At 57.0% G+C, this 12,582-nt stretch overlaps 2 protein-coding genes across 4 annotated transcripts; one reads left to right on the top strand and one right to left on the bottom strand.

Moving 5' to 3' along the window:
- Positions 1-155: 155 nt before the first annotated feature.
- Positions 156-8,084, bottom strand: TMEM198 (transmembrane protein 198). Of its 3 annotated transcripts, XM_079783013.1 has the most exons (6): positions 8,021-8,084; positions 6,689-6,917; positions 6,177-6,346; positions 2,634-3,209; positions 1,165-1,367; positions 156-787 (listed from the first exon to the last, which is right to left on the bottom strand). In XM_079783013.1, the coding sequence occupies exons 3-6, from the start codon at positions 6,340-6,342 to the stop codon at positions 650-652; spliced, it is 1,083 nt and encodes a 360-aa protein (XP_079639139.1). In that variant the 5' UTR covers positions 6,343-6,346; positions 6,689-6,917; positions 8,021-8,084; the 3' UTR covers positions 156-649. The 3 variants fall into 3 exon arrangements, with proteins under 3 accessions (XP_079639139.1, XP_079639137.1, XP_079639138.1); XM_079783011.1 differs by lacking the exon at positions 8,021-8,084 and having other exon boundaries at positions 6,689-7,164; XM_079783012.1 differs by lacking the exon at positions 8,021-8,084 and having other exon boundaries at positions 6,177-6,381; positions 6,689-6,817.
- CHPF (chondroitin polymerizing factor) lies at positions 7,235-12,553 on the top strand. Its single transcript, XM_079783010.1, has 4 exons — positions 7,235-7,826; positions 9,314-9,887; positions 10,391-10,570; positions 10,884-12,553. The coding sequence occupies exons 1-4, from the start codon at positions 7,519-7,521 to the stop codon at positions 12,141-12,143; spliced, it is 2,322 nt and encodes a 773-aa protein (XP_079639136.1). The 5' UTR covers positions 7,235-7,518; the 3' UTR covers positions 12,144-12,553.
- The last annotated feature ends 29 nt before the right edge of the window (positions 12,554-12,582 follow it).

The following is a 12,582-nucleotide window of genomic DNA, read 5'->3' as shown; positions in this document are numbered from 1 at the left end:
GGGTGGCAATGACAGACACCAGACATGCATCGTGCATTTAAGCCCCCTTAGCCCCAGGTCCCCTTCCCAACCCAGCCCAGAGCAGCAGCCCCCACCCCCATCCTCTGCCACTGCCCTCAGATGGTGGCTTTGCAGAGGACAAGGAACCAGGGTGAGGGGTGCTGCAGTGGAGAAGGACAAGAAGCCTTGGATGAATCTGGCTGAGAGGCAGAGCAGTGGGGGGAGAAGGCAGGCCTCCCCCACTTAGACATGCAGGAGAGTGGCCCAGGGGACCCCAGCAGTGGGGGAGGAGGTGGGCAAACCTTGCAGCAGCCCTACCAATCAGAAATCTAAGGCAAGGGTCCCAGTGTTCCCTCCAACCCCACCCCTTCATGCACACGCACACACAGGTGACACACTCACAACCCTGAGCACACCCCAAAGGGGCTCACACCCCATCCCTCAGGAGCTCCTTGGGAGAGGGCTTTCCCCCAGACCAGGCATAGCCTGAGACAGGCCCTCCCTTCTAGCAGCCAGGCCAGTCCTCTCCAGGGTAGAGAAACAGCCATAGGCTACAGGGCGAGGTGGGCTGGGTGGTGGCCCAGCAGGCCTCCGCAAGCTAACAGAGCCGGTGACCACAGAGTCCAGGTGGGCGGGAGCAGCTAGACTGCTATACCCGCACAGGGGGCCCTGTGCAGGCTGTCAGTGGTCCCCGGGACCCGTATTCATAGTCCATGTCTGTGGGTGAGGCCATGAAGGAGCTCAGTGAGCTTCCTGTCTGCCGGTCCCGGAAGCTCTGGATATAGCTCTGTGGGAGAATAAACACACATGTGAGTGCAGCCACAGACCCCTGCCCTGAGAGCCACCTCAGGCAGACATCCTCTCCCTGCACCCCCACAAGCCTGAGACTCACCCCAGACTGCTGTAGTCCCAGGACCTCATCACACTCATAGTCTAGCCCTGAGACCCTACCCCATACCATACTTAGTTAAAATTCTTCCTCAGGCACTTTCCCCCCATCCCGGCACTGGGCCCATCAGGCTCCTGGTGCAGGGGTTATGATGGATGGACAAACACTAGGCCTTCTAGAGAGTGCCCAGCCCCTGGGGAAAGCCCAGTCCTGCTTGGACGGAGCTTACACACTCCCTTGACCCCATTCGGATTGGAGGGGCCCGGAGTGCTCACCGGGGAGAGGACATCTCCATTGAAGCGTTTAATGGGCACTGGCCTGCGCCGATAAGCAGGGTCAGGGGGCCCAGGCCTCGGAGGAGCCCGGGAACCTCTGGAGGGAGCCCTTGGGGGTCTCTTCTTGCGCCGCTTCTCCTTGCGCTCTTCCTGCTGCCGTATCCGCATCAGCTGCACACGGCGTCGCTGCCGGCTGATGACCACTGTGAAGGGGTGGGCAGAGAAGAGTCTCAGGGCTCCACACGTGTCCTCTCCACCCTTCCTACCTGGTGGCCTAGGGCTTCCAGATTCCCCTTATCTGTAACCCCCCTGCCCTTTCCTTTCCTGGTCTCCCACCTCCCAGATGGGACTTCCCTTGCTCTTTATCTCTGAAGATCTTTATGGAAGATTCCTAGACTCTAGGTACCCCCTCTCCAGCCGTCATCCCTCTCCCAATCCTGAGCTCTAGGTGACTCACCAAGACCAGCCATCATCCCTCTACTGGACAACCTCAGCTGCCTCCTCACTGGTTTCCCTTCTACACTTGCCTTCCCCAGTGTTTTCTACATTCAGCAGCCAGAATGAGCATCCCAAGTGCTAAATTAGATCATATCCTCCCTGCTTCAAGCCTCCAGCAGCATCTTATTGCCCTCCTAAAAAAAAAATCCAGCCTGGCCAGCGTGGCTTAGTGGTTGAGCGTCGACCTTTGAACCAGGAGATCACGGTTCGATTCCCAGTCAGGGCACATGCCCGGGTTGTGGGCTCAATCCCCAGTGTGGGGCATGCAGGAGGCAGCCAATCAATGATTCTCTCTCATCACTGATGTTTCTATCTCTCTCTCCCCCTCCCTTCATCTCTGAAATCAATAAAAATATAAAACATAAAATAAAATAAATAAAATTCAGAGTCCTCATCATGGCTCAGAGGGCCCACATAATCAGCATCCCTCAGTCTCTACAATCCAGCCCCATTTCTTCAGCAAGCCAAGCCCATCCCTTCTCAGGCCCCCACTCTTGCTATTCCCTTTTCTCTAGCTCTTTGCATGGCTGGTCCCCTATTCTGCAGAACTCTACTTAAATGTCACCTCTTCCAAGTGGCCTTCCTTGAGCACCCTGTCTATAATAGCCTCTGAAGGTCACTCATATTACCCTGCATATCTCTTTCATATCACTCTGCACAACCGGAACTATCTTGTTTGTTTGCATGTCTATTAGGGAGGGACCTCTTCTATTTTTGTCTCTGTTGTATCTCCAGTTCTGGAGTGGGCTTAGCACAGAGCTGCTGCTCCGTACATTGTTGTGGAATGAATAGTACCACTGAGGTCCTATCTTCCTTCCTAGACCATGATGGAGTCACCTCTCTAACCCTATTGAGGCCTTCCACTGCTGGTGTGCACAGCTACTCCCCCCACTCCCCAATTGCTCACCCGCCCACCGGCCCCCCTCCGCCCCCCACTTCTCTTATGACCACCCGGGTCCGTGCCCTCTCACCTTCCGTGTGGGAGTCCCCCTCGGCGGTCACCCGCCACTGCACCAGGACGCCCATCAGGCTGAGCAGAGGCCAAAGCGCCAGCAGGGCCCAGCTCCGCCAGCAGAGGGGAGGCACAGGGGCGGCACGCAGCCGCTCCACCGCGTAGCGCCCCAGCAGCAGCAGCTCAGCAAAGTAGTCGGCGGCAGTGGCGATGAGCGCAGCGCCAGTCACAGCGGTGGCCAGAGTGGTGAGCGGGCGAGGCCAGCGCAGGGTGAGCAGCGCGCAGAGCAGGCCGCCCCCCAGCAGCAGCCCCAAAGGGCTCCACACGGAGCCCGGCTGGTAGTAGGGGGTGGAACCCAGCAGGGCAGCAGCAGCGAGCAGCAGACCGAGCAGCAGCCCCACCAGGAAGAGGCCCACGCTGCGCACCAGCATGGCCACCAGCCCGCACAGCAGCCCGATGCCCAGTGCGATGCCCGCACTCGCCCCGGCACTCAGCTGTGTCTCCAGCACCCGCTCTCGGTAGCACAGCAGGAAGATGACCACCGAGCCAAACAGCAACCCAGTGAGGAAGAGCACTGCCTTGAAGCAGCGGTAACCTAGAGGGGAACAGGCGCCAGTGAGGGGCCAACATGAGGTCACCCGGCTGGAGGCAAGGGGTGGAGGGGTCAGAACGTGAAATCACAGGGGAACCAGAGGCAGGATACTAAGATAAGAAAATTGGGGGTCATTAGGGTCCTGAGGGCACCAGTGATGGGGCCACTGGGGTCAAGGGAGGTCAGAGAGATAGGTCACTAGGAGTCACTTGGAAAACAGAGAGACAGACATTGAGATAAACATTTGGTCTTTGAGGGTTAGAGGAGTCAGAGATAGGTCATTGGACTCAAGAGTGTATCAGTGATAGGGTCATTGGGGTCATTGGAGTCATGAGGATCAGAGAAATAGGTCACTGGGGTCACAAGGGGATCAGCAATAGAGTCATTGGGGTCTATGAGGAGGGATTGTTCACAGAGATGAGGTATTTGGAAGTCAGAAAGAATTTGAGAGATGAGGTCTTGGAGGGGTCACAAGGCTTCAGAGACATGGCATCATTAAAAGGTTATGTAGAGAAAAGGGAAGCAGGGTTATTGGGGACTGGTTCCAGGAGACGAGGCCTTTGCAGGTCAGGGGGATTGACAGACATGGAATCATTGGGAGTATTAAAGGGTTTCAGAGAGAGGGTAATATTGAAGCCAGAGAAATGGGGTTATTGAGATCTTGGGGGGCGGGGAGCAATCAGGCAATGAGTTCCTAGCAATAGCTAAGGAAATTGAGTCAGAGGGATAAAAGGTGATGAGATAGCTGGAGGAGGGGGCGGTCACTAGGGCTTACAAGGGGTCATAGGGAGTCAAGGAGAATTATAGGGTGAAATAGTGGTTGTGGAGTTCCAGGAAAATGGAGGTTATAGGGCCATGGGGTCCATTAAGGTAACCAGAAGAGTGAGGGACTTGCTGATCCTGAACAGTTGGGAAGATGGGGGTGAAGGGGTCAGGGAGAGCCAACGAGAAAGGTCAAAGAAACGATTCAGTTCTGAGAATGAAGGGAAGCCTTAGAATCCAGGAGGTTCTGGAGTCAGAGAGAAGAGCAGGGAATACACAAGGTTCAGAGTCCAAGAGCCTGGGAGTGGGGGCATCCAAGAGGGGTGAGGCGGCAGGAAAGCACAGGAGAGGGAATTTCAGGGTGTACTGAGCAACTGCAGAGGGATTGGGTATGGGTGTGGATATGGGTAGGGGAGGGAGTGAGGTAACACAGACTCCTTGGAGCCCCAGAATGTATCCTGAACCCACAGAGGGGCACTGCCTCCTGCCCACTCTGCAATTGTTCAGCCAAGAGTTTGGGGGTGGAAAGAAAAGGACCATCTGGCTCCCATTCCTGCCCACTACCCAGCCAAGCTAGGGGGAGGTGTAGAGGCATCAGAACACAAGTCTCACCCCACCTCTGCCAAGCCTGGAACCCAGACCTTCAGTCTTCCTTTACACTTCTTTCAGTCACTGATCATGCTCCTCTTGGAGGCTTTCCTTGGGCCCCCAACCAATAGAGATTGCTCCCCTCTCTGAAGTTCTGCAACTCTTGCTGTAGAGTCACTGGGCACTTACTCCACTAGTCTATCAGGCACCTTTGTGCACATTAGAAAAAGGGGTGCCACCCAGGCCAGTGTGGCTTAGTTGGTTGAGTGTCCCATGCATCAAAAGATTGCTGGTTTGATTCCCAGTAAGGGGACATGCCAGCTGGTGGGTTCAATCCCTGTTTGGGATGCATATGGGAGGCAACTGATCAATATTTCTCTCTCACATCAATGTTTTTCTCTCTCCCCCTCTCCCTTCCTCTCTCTCTAAAGTCAGTAAAACATATTAACAACAACAAAAAAAAAAGAGAAAAAAAGAAAAAGATACGCCTTCCTCTAGGCACAGCAGCCTTGTGCCAAGGCCTAGAGTTTGGCAAATGGAGCATGAGCTGGATTTCAGGCCCCACTTGCCTATTAACTCAACTCACTTGTATAGTAGCCATCCTGTACAACTGTTCACAGCCACCCTGATTATTGGAGCCTACCTTATAGGTGATCTTCATGTGTATGACTACTATCTAGCCTACTCTGCAGTTGACCTTTGAACAACACAAGTTTGAACTTCACAGGTCCACTTATACATTATTATTTCCAGTAAATATACAGACAGTCCTCCAAATCCTCAGGTTTTACATGCACAGATTCAACTGATTGCAGACTGAAAACAGTATTTTGGATCTATGGTTGGGAATCTGTGCATGCTGAGAGCCAACTTAAGTTATATGTGGGTTTTCGGCTGTACCCAAACCCTCGTGCTATTCAAGGGTAAACTATAATATGTATCAAGGTGTGAATACTCCAGAAGTATCTCTCTCCCCCATTATATTCTGTGTGAAGGGACCATGCTTAATCACCCTGCTAAATGTTTTCAGTGTCTAGCTAGAACAGTGACCCAAACACATCCTCACCACAATAGCTATTATTTATTGAGTCCCTACTAATTCTCACAACAACCCTATGTGAGGTAAATATCATAAAATCAATAAAAACATATTGTTCCCACTGTTCAGATGAGAAAACTGAGCTAAGGCAAGTTAATATGCCCAAAGCATCACAATTAGAAAGGTACAAAGCCAGGTTCAAATGGAAGCATGCTTAATTCAAAAAATCTGTGTTTTCTAGGATCTAGAGTCTAGATCAGTGGTCGCCAACCTTTCGGACCTCCCAGACCACCAGTGGTCTGCAGACCACAGGTTAGCAACCACTGCTCCAAATGTTTCCTTAAACCAGCGGTCGCCAACCTTTTGGATCTCACGGACCACCAGTGGTCCGTGGACCACAGGTTGGCGACCACTGATCTAGATGATATAGGAACATGTGGTATGAAAGAAAGTAAGAAAAGGGAGTTATCCATGCTAGTTTTGGTGGGGGTGGTGGTGAAGTTCTGGAGGAGATTTGGAGTGCATCAGGGAAATAGGGAGAGAATGGGGAGCCCAGGTGAGGGATGAATTGGGGGTCTCACCGAAGAAGCAGTAGACGACTCCAAACAGACAGCACATGATGCAGACGAGGGCCGGCAGTGCCTGGTACCTGCGCTCCAGGGGCTGTTCACAGGGTGCACCCCAGAAGGCATCATCTGGCTCAGGGGGCAGGAGCTGGAACCGCAGTGTCGCCACAGTGCCTGGCATAGTGCTAGGAACGAAAGGGAGTCACCCTCCCAGGTCAGCCTGACAGAGAGGAAGCTGGAGTCAAGGAGGAGTCCTGGGTCTCCACCAGGATGGGGCAAGAATGGGAGTGGGAGACCTAGGCAAGGACACGCTGGACAAAGGAGTGGTGCCCACATCAGGCAGCTCCAGAAGCATCCCTAATTGGGGGACAAAAGACAAAGGGAACAAAAGTGTCTGGCTGGAGGGGGCCAGAATGAAGAAGTCAAAAGGGGAACTGGTTGGGGGGAGATGAGGGCAGTGTGCTGCCAGTGAGGAGGCAGCCAGGAGACTCTGTGGGCGGCTAAATCTGGGATTGTCCAAAATCTACCTGGGCTGGAAGCGACCTGAGCTTTTGAATGAAAGAGGCTGTGCAGAGGCCAGAGGGTCCAGGGGTGCTGGGCGCCAGAGGCCCCAGCTGCCTGGGGTCCAGGAAAAGTCCGTCGTGCGGGGAAGGGAGCTGCTGGGCCGGAGGGACCTGTCTCTGCGCGGCGGCGCCGCTCCGCCTCCAGCACCGCCTGGCACTCCAGTCCCGCGGCGTCCGGGGCCTCGGGCTGGGCCTGGGGAAGGGAAAGGCGCAGGAGCAGGGCTCGGGCCGCCCCAGAGCCGCGGCCCCATGCCCCGAGCCCGCCCGCGGCCTTTGGTGCTGATGGACAGCTCCGGCCTCGGCTCCTGACGTCACGCAGGCGCATCATTCAGGCCGGGGCGGGCTGCCTCTGACGTCATCGTGGACGCACCAACCACGCCGGGGGGAGGTAGGGGGCTCCGCCCCCGGCGTCTCCCTCTCGCTCACTGAGGAGGGGGCACTTCCGGGGGTCCTTCCCCTTTCACCTCCCCCTTCTCCTCCCTCTCCGGTAGCCGGAGCCCGAGACCCCACCCCGGGGGCGGAGCCCTCGCAGTGACACGTCGGACAGCGGCGGCGGCGGTGGAGGCTTCCGTACCGAAAGCGGAGACCCTGCGCGATCCCGAACGGCGGCCGGAGCGGGATTGGAGCGCGGCCCCGGGGTGTTCGGCTCGGCCGCCAGCTCTGCTCGGCGGGGTGGGAGCGGGCCAGCCGCTTGGCCCGGGGCCTCCGGATCCGCCCCCTCCCCGGTCCCGCCCCCTCGGAGCCTCCGGCTGCTCTGGGGCTGCTCCCGGGCTGGGGCCCGCGGTCCGGGCGCCATGCGGGCATCGCTGCTGCTGTCGGTGCTGCGGCCCGCAGGGCCCGTGGCCGTGGGCATCTCCCTGGGCTTCACGCTGAGCCTGCTCAGCGTCACCTGGGTGGAGGAGCCGTGCGGCCCAGGGCCGCCCCAACCCGGGGACTCTGAGCTGCCGCCGCGAGGCAACACCAACGCGGCGCGCCGACCCAACTCAGTGCAGCACGGAGCGGAGCGCGAGAGGCCGGGCGCCGGCGCCGGGGAGGACTGGGAGCCGCGCGTCTTGCCCTACCACCCCGCACAGCCTGGCCAGGCCGCCAAAAAGGCCGTCAGGTAGGGAGCAGCCCCGCCAGCTCCACCCCTGGGCACCGGCCGGGACGGGCTCTCCCGGGACGACGCCGGGGCCGGGTCAGGCTCCGGAAGGAAGAGCCTGGCCGGCCAGGAAGTCTTTGGGCCGGATAACTTCCGATGGCCCCGCTTGCCCCGGCCGTGGAGCACGTCTGAGGCCCTCTCTGGGCTGAACCTACCCTGTAGGCTCTGTGCTAAACCGGCTCCACTCCCTGGTCCCCCAAATCTCCTCTGAGCTCCCTGGCTGGCTGTTGGGTTTAGAGAAATGATTGGTATGAAAATGGATTTATAGAGAGGAAAAGAAAAAAGATAAAACTAGGATTTACCTGTATCTCTTGTTCGTGGGTGGGGCACCTCGTGCTGAGGTTTGTGGGAGAGAAATGGTGTAGCCATCCCGCTAATGCCCCTGCCCAGGAGTTGAAGTAATTCTCCTAGGTAACACGGAGTTCAAATTCCAGTTCTGCAACTTACCTTCTGTGTTATGGAAGGTAAGTTACTGGAACTCCTGAGCTCCAACTTGCCCTTCCCCCAAACTCACTCAATACACCCCTAAGCCATATATTCCATTACATCATTTCTGTGATGTGTTTGTGGTATAATGGCATATTTATATAGAAATAAGTACTGTGTACATGGTGTGTAGATTACCTAAGAGTCAAGCATTTGCCTAAGTGCTTTAAGTAGATACAGTCAACCCCATTTTTCAGATGTGACTACTGAGGCTCAGATACGATAAATAACTTGCTCAAGGACACAACTACTAAGTAGTGAAACAGGGACTCAGACCCACAATATATCTCTCATATCTGCATGGATATTGCCATCTCCCAAAAGGACTATGTAGGTAAGACTAACATTTCACTTAAATCCACATGACACCTGGGAGAGACATGTTATTCTCATCCTATTCATAGGTGAGGAAACAGGCCCAGAGAGGACATGACCTGCGGAAGCCTATGTATGCTCCCTCCTGTCTTCCTTAAACGTTTTTAAAAAATTGATCTTCGAGAGAGGAAGGGAGGGAGGGAAGGGAAAAGAGAGGGAGAGAGAGAAACGTCAATCAGTTTACCTTCTGCATGCGCCCTGACTGGGGATGGAGTCCACCACCTGACTATGTGCCCTAATTTGGGAATCGAACTTACCACCTTTTGGTGTAGGGACGATGCTCCAACAACTGACCCACATTGGCCAGGGCCCCATTGTCTTTATTATTTTTTTTTATACTTCTATTGATTTCATAGGGGAAGGGAGAGGGAAAGAGAGATAGAAACACCAATGATGAGAGAGAATCCTTGATTGGCTACCTCCTGCAAGCCCTCTACTGGGGATCAAGCCCACAACCCGGGCATGTGCCATTGACCGGAATCGAACCCAGTACCCTTCAGTCTGCATTCCGACGCTCCATCCACTGAGCCACACTGACCAGGGCCCCATTGTCTTTTTTGATAATCGTGTGCCTTCTCCTCCCCCAGGACCCGCTACATCAGCACCGAGCTGGGCATCAGGCAGAGGCTGCTGGTGGCAGTGCTGACCTCACAGGCCACGTTGTCCACTATGGGTGTGGCCATGAACCGCACACTGGGGCACCGGCTAGAGCGGGTGGTGTTCCTGACAGGCTCTCGGGGCCGTAGGGCACCACCAGGCATGGCTGTGGTGACGTTGGGCGAGGAGAGGCCTATTGGCCACCTACACCTGGCACTACGCCACCTGCTGGAGCAGCACGGCAACGACTTTGACTGGTTCTTCCTAGTACCTGATACCACCTACACCGAGGCCCACGGACTGGTGCGCCTAGCTGGCCACCTCAGCCTGGCAGCTGCTGCCCACCTCTATCTGGGCCGGCCCCAGGACTTCATCGGTGGAGAGCCTGCCCCTGGCCGCTACTGCCACGGAGGCTTTGGGGTACTGTTGTCCCGCACCCTGCTGCAGCAGCTGCGCCCCCATCTGGAAAGCTGCCGCAACGACATCGTCAGTGCACGTCCAGATGAGTGGCTGGGACGCTGCATCCTGGATGCCACGGGGGTGGGCTGCACTGGTGACCACGAGGTGAGGAGATAAGTCGCCCCACTGGGGCCTCCTATCTGAGCTTGTGTACTTCCCCTGAGAGGCCAAGGGGCGGTTGGAGATATAGGCCTGGATTTCCATGCCAGTTTTGCCCTTTTCTATCCCTGTGACCTTGGGTAAATTACTGAATCTCCTGAGTGGCAGTATCCTCATCCATACTAATTATTGCTCAGGGTTGTTATAAGGATTAGAAAAAAATAAGAGAGCTTTGCACATAGTAGGTGTTCAATATTGGCAATTATTATTTTATTTGAGCCCCTTGACAGCTCTGAGATAGGATGCATGCCCATTTTCTAGATGAACTAGCAGAGGCTTGACCAAGGTTACACAAGCTGACAAATGGCCAAGGTACTTAAAACCACAATTCTGATTGCAGGTCCACAACAGGTCATAGGGTGGGGAAATGAGACACACACTAGGAGGTGAGGGGTAGAGGCTGTTCCATCGTTCTTCCCTTTATGGAACCCTACTCTTTCTCTCCCCAGGGAGTACATTATAGCTACCTGGAGCTGAGCCCTGGGGAGTCCGTGCAGGAGGGGGACCCTCGTTTCCGCAGTGCCCTGACCGCCTACCCTGTGCGTGACCCTGTGCATATGTACCAGCTGCACAAGGCTTTTGCCCGAGCTGAGCTGGAACGCACATACCAGGAGATCCAGGAATTGCAGGTATGGTCTGGGCTGGGGTGGGGTGGCAGGTCCTGTGAGGTCTTAGATCCCAGGGAAATAAACTATGAGCACTGGAATCAGAACTCATCTACCTCCTGTCCCTGTTTCTGTCTATCCATTCTGAGAAGCCCCTCCAGAAACCCCCCTTTTAACTCTCAGGCTGCCTCCATCTGCGGAAGGGATAGGTAGGGGCATGGGAAGGCAGACGTTGGCAGGGGACAGGACCCATCCCGCGTGGCACCTGCCGTCTGCCCAGTCCCCCAGCTGGCCCCTGGGGTCTCTGCCTTGCTCACAGTCTGTTTCTCCAACCCAGTGGGAGATCCAGAACACCAGCCGCCTGGCAGCTGATGGGGAGCGAGCAGCCGCTTGGCCCGTGGGCATTCCAGCACCATCCCGCCCAGCCTCCCGCTTTGAGGTGCTGCGCTGGGACTATTTCACCGAGCAGCATGCTTTCTCCTGTGCCGATGGCTCGCCCCGCTGCCCTCTGCGTGGGGCTGACCAGGCCGATGTGGCCGATGTTCTGGGGGCAGCCTTGGAGGAACTCAACCGCCGCTACCACCCAGTCCTGCAGCTCCAGAAGCAGCAGCTGATTAATGGCTACCGTCGCTTTGATCCTGCTCGGGGTATGGAGTACACACTGGACTTGCAGCTGGAGGCACTGACCCCCCAGGGTGGCCGCCGGCCCCTCACTCACCGGGTGCAGCTGCTACGGCCACTGAGCCGCGTGGAGATCTTGCCTGTGCCCTACGTCACCGAGGCCTCACGTCTCACCGTGTTACTGCCTCTGGCCGCGGCCGAGCGGGACCTGGCCCCTGGCTTCCTGGAGGCCTTCGCCACAGCAGCTCTGGAGCCTGGCGATGCTGCGGCAGCTTTGACCCTGCTGCTGCTCTATGAGCCACGACAGGCCCAGCGGGCAGCCCATGCAGATGTCTTCGCACCTGTCAAGGCCCATGTGGCAGAGCTAGAGCAGCGTTTCCCCGGTGCCCGAGTGCCCTGGCTCAGTGTGCAGACCGCCGCCCCCTCACCACTGCGCCTCATGGATCTGCTCTCCAAGAAGCACCCGTTGGACACGCTGTTCCTGCTGGCGGGGCCGGACACGGTGCTCACGCCTGACTTCCTGAACCGTTGCCGCATGCACGCCATCTCCGGCTGGCAGGCCTTCTTTCCCATGCACTTCCAGGCCTTCCACCCAGCTGTGGCCCCACCGCAGGGCCCGGGCCCCCCGGAGCTGGGCCGAGACACGGGCCGCTTTGACCGCCAGGCGGCCAGTGAGGCCTGCTTCTATAACTCTGACTATGTGGCGGCCCGAGGGCGGCTGGCGGCGGCCTCGGAGCAGGAGGAGGAGCTCCTGGAGAGCATGGACGTGTACGAGCTGTTCCTCCGCTTCTCCAGCCTGCATGTGCTGCGGGCAGTGGAGCCGGCGCTGCTGCAGCACTACCGGGCCCAGACGTGCAGCGCACGGCTCAGCGAGGACCTCTACCACCGCTGTCGCCAGAGCGTGCTGGAGGGCCTGGGCTCCCGCACCCAGCTCGCCATGCTGCTCTTTGAGCAGGAGCAGGGCAACAGCACCTGAACCCACCCCGTACCCCAAAACCCTGGCCTGGGGGTGCTTCTCCCCGACCACCCGGAGCCACCTGTCAGCCTCCCTGGACAGGGCTGGCTGGCCACAGCCTCAGACTCCAGGACAGCCCACTGGCCTCCTCTCTCTGGCTTTGTGGGTGCTCAGGCTCAGGAGAAGCCCCACGGGAGGTGCCCTCAGAGCCACCCCTGCCTGCCCCTGACACTGCTGACTCAAGCTGTGGCCTCAATATTTATGTAGTGCAGTCGCCTGACGCCAGGCCTGCCTCTAAGTCCAGGGGCTGGGCTGTAGATGACTTGTTGGGAAAGGGGGGAGCTGAGAGGAGGAATGTGGGGTGTCTCCCAGCTTCTCCCTTCTGGACCCCGATGAAGCTCTCTGCCTTTAATAAACTGGCTGAGTGTGGACTGGTGATTCTGGGTTTTTGAAAGGTAGG

This window comes from Cnephaeus nilssonii (assembly GCF_951640355.1).
Source record: "Cnephaeus nilssonii genome assembly, chromosome: 10".
NCBI lineage: Eukaryota > Metazoa > Chordata > Mammalia > Chiroptera > Vespertilionidae > Cnephaeus > Cnephaeus nilssonii.
The sequence above is the reverse complement of the archived record's forward strand: the minus strand, read 5'-3'. Positions and strand labels throughout refer to the sequence as shown.